Source organism: Sorex fumeus, unplaced genomic scaffold, assembly GCF_029834395.1.
Source record: "Sorex fumeus unplaced genomic scaffold, SorFum_2.1 ptg000072l, whole genome shotgun sequence".
Lineage (NCBI taxonomy): Eukaryota > Metazoa > Chordata > Mammalia > Eulipotyphla > Soricidae > Sorex > Sorex fumeus.
The window spans coordinates 50945843-50952127 of record NW_026606129.1 but is presented as its reverse complement, the minus strand read 5'-3'; the positions used below and the strand labels follow the sequence as shown (position 1 = coordinate 50952127).

At 60.1% G+C, this 6285-nt stretch overlaps 1 protein-coding gene across 1 annotated transcript; it reads right to left on the bottom strand.

Moving 5' to 3' along the window:
- Positions 1-202: 202 nt before the first annotated feature.
- GNAT1 (G protein subunit alpha transducin 1) lies at positions 203-4111 on the bottom strand. The gene is made up of 8 exons (XM_056129483.1): positions 4006-4111; positions 2200-2242; positions 1949-2090; positions 1672-1829; positions 1468-1596; positions 1045-1174; positions 525-678; positions 203-393 (listed from the first exon to the last, which is right to left on the bottom strand). The coding sequence occupies exons 1-8, from the start codon at positions 4109-4111 to the stop codon at positions 203-205; spliced, it is 1053 nt and encodes a 350-aa protein (XP_055985458.1).
- Between the last annotated feature and the right edge of the window lie 2174 nt (positions 4112-6285).

Genomic DNA, 6285 nt, shown 5'->3' with positions numbered 1-6285 from the left:
CAATCCCCAGCATCCCATATGGTCCCTTGAGCCCCACCAGGAATGATTTCTGAATGCAGAGCCAGGAGTAACCCCTGAGCATCTCAGGGGGGTGGCGGGAACAGAACCACACCGAGAGCTAGGGCAGGTGACCGTCTGGGGCTGGGAGCTGCGGCTGCTGCTCGGCGTACTGAATCAGGGGACACCACCCTAACGTCCCACCTCAGAAGAGGCCGCAGTCTTTGAGGTTCTCCTTGATGATGATATCAGTGACAGCATCGAAGACAAACTTGACGTTCTGCGTGTCGGTGGCGCACGTCATGTGGGAGTAGATCTCCTTCACGTCGCGGCGCATGTTGAGTTCCAGGAACTGCACTTTGATGTAGTTGCCGGCGTCCTCATACGTGTTGGGGCCTGGGGAAGGGACGCGGGGAGGGGGAGAGCTGCTCTCACTCAGCGGCCCCAGCCTGCAGGCAGCGCGGCAAGCTGCGCAGGCCGCGAGCGTGGGGCGAGGGCGCCGCCTGGTGGCCGGGCTGGGCTCTGACCGTCGTAGTCCGGGAAGCAGATGTTGAGGTGCGCCTTCTTGATCTTCTCGGTGAAAACATCCTTCTTGTTGAGGAAGAGAACGATGGACGTGGTGGCAAAGTAGCGGTGGTTGCAGATGCTGTTGAACAGGTGCAGGCTCTCGTGCATGCGATTCTAGAGGAGGGCGGCGGAGATCACACCCGGGCGGGCTCCACGTGTTAAGCCTGCCTCCGGGGCATTTGGGCGCACCCACCTGGGGCCTCCCTCATTGCTCCCATCGGGAAGGCTATTTGCCTTCACCTGTATACCGCATTTTTCTCGGGGTGGGGGGGATCACACCTGGGGATGCTCAGGAACTACTCTTGTCTCTGCATTCAGGAATCACTCCTGGCGGAGATGGAATATGGGATGTGGGATGCGGGGGATCAAACCCTGGACCGGCTACGTGCAAGGCCAGTGCCCCACTCACTGTCCCCTGACCCCCTTTCCTTCCTGAACCCCCTGCTTCCCGGACCCCCACCTCTGCTCTCAAACACACACCACTTCGTCGTCCTCCACCAGGACCATGTCGTAGGCGCTGAGCGCCGCGATGAAGATGATGCAGGTCACGCCCTCAAAGCAGTGGATCCACTTCTTCCGCTCGGAGCGCTGCCCGCCCACGTCGAACATCCTGCGGAACCCCTGCAGCCTGTGTCCACGTCCAGAGCAATCCCCTCCCCCTCGGTCGCCCATTGCTGCAAGGAGGCTCTCCCAGCCCTTTCTGGGATGGGAGACGGGGCAGCGTGTCCTAGCGCCCAGGGACCCCCGAGGGTGCTGAGCTGGGCGCGGGTCCTACGGGGTCCAGAGACTCCCTCCCGTCCCACTGCTGCTGGGGGAGGGGGGCTCTCCTGGAGGGGACAACTCTTTCTGGGATGGGAGAAGGCGCCCAGAGACCCCAGGGAGCGGCAGGGGCGCGGGTCCTACCGGAAGTGGAGGTCCTTGAAGGAGAACTGCGTCTCGATGATGCCGGTGGTCTTGACCCGTGAGCGCAGCACGTCCTGCTCCGTGGGTACGTAGCCGGGGGTGACCAGGCGCTCCAGGTCCGAGAGGTAGCTGCAGAGACGCGGGGGGTGAGGGTGGGGTGGGCGGGGGCAGCAGGCCCCGCGCCCACCCGCGCCCCGCGCTCACTAGCCCGCCGAGTCGTTGAGCTGGTACTCCGAGGCGCGTTCGAAGCAGGCCTGGATCCCCGAGTCCTTCCACAGCCGCTGGATGATGTCCGACATCTCCTTGGGCATCGTGCCCTCCTCTATGGTGTCCGCCATGTGCATCAGCTTCCGCGCGTCGTCCTGGGGATCGGGGTGGGACTGGGTTGCTGTTGATCCTGGACGTGGACCCGAGCGCCCCCAACCCAGCCAGAGGACCTCCCCACCCCCTGCCCCCACTCTCAACCCCGCTCCCCGCGCACCTGGCGCGCAGAGTCTCCGTACTGGATGTTGAGGGTGGTCATGGCGCGCACGATGGCCAGGATGGACTGCAGGGTGTTTCCGTAGATGATGGCGATGAACTCGAGACACTCTTCCAGCGAGTACCCATCCTGGTGGATAATCCTATGGGCCCGGGGCAAGCCAGGTCAGATCCTCATGGGCCAGTGGTGGGGACTGACAGGTCCCCTGCGCACCCTCTCCCCAGGGGTCTCCGAATGGACAGGGCACTCACTTCATCTGCTTGACAATGGTGCTTTTCCCCGACTCGCCGGCACCTGGAAAGAATGACCCTCCTCAGAGCCACTGACCCAACAGACACCCCCCCCCCCCCACCACCACACACACACGGTGGGCTCAGGGCACCAGGTCAGCCCCAGGCACACCTCTGCCTTCCATCCTCCAAAGAAACGTGCCACACCCTGGCAGAAAGTCACGTTTGTAAACGCTCAGAGTGGTCAAAGGGCTGCAGAGGGAAATCAAGGCCATGGTCCCCAGACAGGTTAATGGGAGAACAAAATTCGCAAACCCTGGAGCGCCACCTTGTGGACGGAAGCGGTATTGCTTGCTGGGGATTACTCAGCCCGGCTGCGTGTCTTCCAGAGAGGGTCAGAGGGAATCAGCGCCTTCAGGTGAGGGAAAGGCAGAACTGGCAGCTCCTCTGACCTGCCCTTATGAGGATGGTGAGTACAGTGAAATATCTGACTTAGCTTCTCTGTCTTGTCTGGTGGTACTCTGTTTTGGTCCCTTTGGAACTTCTAACATCCTGACCGTGGAGAGTACCCTTTGCCCAGCCCCAGCTCTCTGCAGGGGTGGGACCATACTAGCAGTGCTGGGGTTACTCCTGGCTCAGTGCTTATGTGTAGTACTAAATCAGGGCCTCCTGCATGACCAGCCTTTCTCGCATACAGACCTCTCTCTAGCTCTGTACAGCCCCCACTCTTTCTGGAGCCGGAACACACCCTGGGATCGCTCCTGGCCGACTCGGGGGACCACAGAGGACACTGAAGACCAAATCCAGGTAGGCTGCGTGCAAGGAAGGTGATGTGCTATCACTCTACCCCCTGTACTGCCTCTTATTTTTTGCTTTTGGGGTCACACCCAGCGATGCTCAGGGGTTACTTCTGATCTGATTCTACACTCAGGAATTACTCCTGGCAATGCTTGGGGGACCATATGGGTTGCCAGGGATTGAAGTCAGGTCAGCCACGTGCAGGGCAAATGCCCTACCTGCTGTACTATTGCTCTGGCCCCTGTACTGCCTCTTTTTTTTTTTTTTGCTTTTTGGGTCACACCTGGCAATGCACAGGGGTTACTCCTGGCTCTGTGCTCAGGAATTACCCCTGGCGGTGCTCAGGGGACCATACGGGATGCTGGGAATCGAACCTCAGTCGACCACATGCAAGGCAAACGCCCTACCCGCTGTGCTCCAGCCCCTGTACTGCCTCTTAAAGCAGCTCCTTCCCCCACTTTGGGGAAGGCAGTAACTTGGAGACTCTGGATTACCCCCACATCCCTCCCCACCCATGACACCCCGGACTATTCCCTGCCGGGCTTCAGTACTCCCCTAAGAGTCACACTCCTCCACTCCCCTAAGAGTCACATAGATCTGTCAGCAGTAAAGTTCTGGCACCTGAGGGCCAGTTTCTCTGCTTCTGAGTAGTCCTGCAGCTATCCACTCCCAGAACAACAGTGACCTTCTTCCCAAGAGTGCAGCCCCATAGAGGGGCTCCCAAGGAGACCCCTGGTTCCTGCTCCTTGCTTCACAGACCCATCACGTGGAAAGCCAGAAGTTAAGGCAGTTCAGCCAGGGGAAATGTGTGTTGCACACACTTGCAAGGAGGTTTTGCATCCCCTCTCTGCAGAGGGACCCCAGCCTTGGGGAGCGAGGACTGGCTGGGACTGCCAGGCCTTCCTCTCTGTTTCCTGCCCTATTATAGATTCGCTGGCTCCCCAAAGCACTTCACAGAAGGTCACCTGTCTGCCTGTGCTCAGGCTGCTAACCTGGTGGCATTGGCCATGCCTGAGCCCAGGCCCCTACCCAGAAGCAGCAGTTTCACGGTCCGAGCGTCCTTCTCGGCATCTTCTTTCAGCTTCTTTTCCAGCTCCCTGGAGTGCTTCTCCTCGGCACTGGCCCCAGCCCCCATGGCCTCGGCCGCAGGTGAGGAACGTGTGTGGTCAGTGGGCTCTTCTGGATGGAGAGGATCCCCAAAGCCAGTCACCCTGTCTCAGGCCCCCCACCCCCGGAATAGCAAGCAACCAGCTCTGCACAAGCCTGTGCGGGCCCCGGTGGGCTGCTTAGTGGGATTTGGAGACTGGGGTGCCCCAGAGCCAATTGGAGACAAGGACAGGAGAATCCCGCTCAGCCCCCTGCCCTTCTAATCAGGCTGCTGTGGCCCCAATCCCTCAACTGCTGACTGGGCGCCTCCAGGAGAGGCCCGGCACGGTCCCGCCCCTCGCCACAGTGGAAGGGAGCAGGGTGGTACGTGCTGTGGGATTGTGGGGGGGGGGATGTGACCGGGACAGGGCCTCCACATGTGTCTGTCACTGGCACCAAGCAAGGCAATGCCACAATGCATCTGTCCGTGAGCGTCCGTGTGCCTGGACAGTCAAGCACATGCGTGTGCAAAGGTTCTTGTGCGGCTCTTCCTTTGCAGCTGCGTGCTCTGCAGCACTGGTGTGGTGTCCCGGTGCATGTACTTGCCTGTGCGTTTGTTCACGTGTGCCTGTGTGTGTGAGCACGTGGCTGTGCACACGTATGCCTGAGTGTACCTGTGCTGTCCCACTGAGGGGAGCGACCCCTGAGCACCCAAACGTACACACGCCTCTGCTTCTATACATGGGGACCTCTGACCGCACGAGGCAGCCAGGGCTTCCAGTGTTCAGGGTTGGAACAAACTGGGAAAATGAGCCCTAGGACAAGTCTGGTCTCCCCAGGGGCATGGGAAGCGAGATTGGGCCCTGCAGTTGTTCTGCAGCATTGAGGAGTATCTGTAGGGTACTTTGGCCTCAGTGGAAGGATCTGGGCTCAGTGTGGGCTCGGCAGAGCTGGGCAGATACAGGGCCTGCCACTGGGTTGAAGTCACTCATGTGGCACAATCCGCCTCAGAGACCCCCACTCCCCAGGGCATCAGATTCCTGGGCAACTGGGCAACTGGCTTCAACTTCAATGTCACAGCCCCAAGTGACCACAAGGGGGCCCCAGACACCGAGTGTTGCTTCTGTCCCTAAGCAGGACGTGTGGGACGTGAACACTTCCCTCATGGGGGGCTTCCACATCCACCCTAGGGTAAGGGGGAATCCTTCCAGGTGCCTTGGACCATTTGCACCACTCTCAGCCAGATGTGCGCCCATGCCAACCTCAGGGCCCTCCCTCCCCCCACACGTCAGTGGCGGGGGACTCTGCAGCTCTTCATAAACCATTCCGGTATGGGATGGTGCAGGAGTCCTAATTTGGGGTTTTTTGTTTGATTTTGGGCCTCTGCACCTGGCGGTCCTCAGGAGGGTATATGCGGTGCCAGGGATGGAACCAGGGCTGCAGCAGAGGGAGCTGCATGCAAGGCAGCCCCTTGGCTCCTGCATTCTCTCTCCAAGCTCCATTTTTTGTTTTTGGGCCAACCTGGTGATGATGAGGGGTTACTCTTGGCTCCGCACTCAGGGACGGCTCCTGGCATGCTTATCTCTCTGGCCCCTGAGAACCCCATTTTTAAAACTCAGGTCTGCTCCATTCCCAGTCCCCCACTTGCTCCCCTTGTCCAGCGGGATCCACGGGCCTCTGGCTCTCAGCCCTCCCCTGCTGGGGCTGGGGTTAAGGCTTCTGACCCTACTTCTCTGTGCAGTGACCCCCACCTCCGCTTATGCTGCAGCCCCTCCTCCCCCAAAGCTGACTGGAAAGGAGCCAGGATTGCAATTTTTGTCAGTGGGAGGTGGTCAGTCGGACCATGAGGGTAGTTGGCTTCTTCTTGCCAATTCTCAGTCGCTGGTGCCCAGGACAAGGCTGGGCAAAGTCAGGTGAGACGGTGACAGGCAAATGAGCAAACCACTAAAGGAGCAGAGGAGCCCGGCCGCCGGAGGAGCACCAGAGGAAGAGAATCTGGCTGCGCCCGCCCTCCGCCAAGGAGAAGAGCCAGTCCATTCCCAGAGGCTGTTTATTAACAAGATGGAACCCAAGGGGGGCTGCGGAGTGGGCAGAGGAGGGCCATCAGGAGCCTCTACCTACTGGCCCAGAGCTATTTACACCCATGCCTGAAGTGGTGGGCCGAGGGAAGCCTCACCCCCACCACGGCCCCTCTCCCCCCCTGCTATTCTGGCCCGAGTCCCA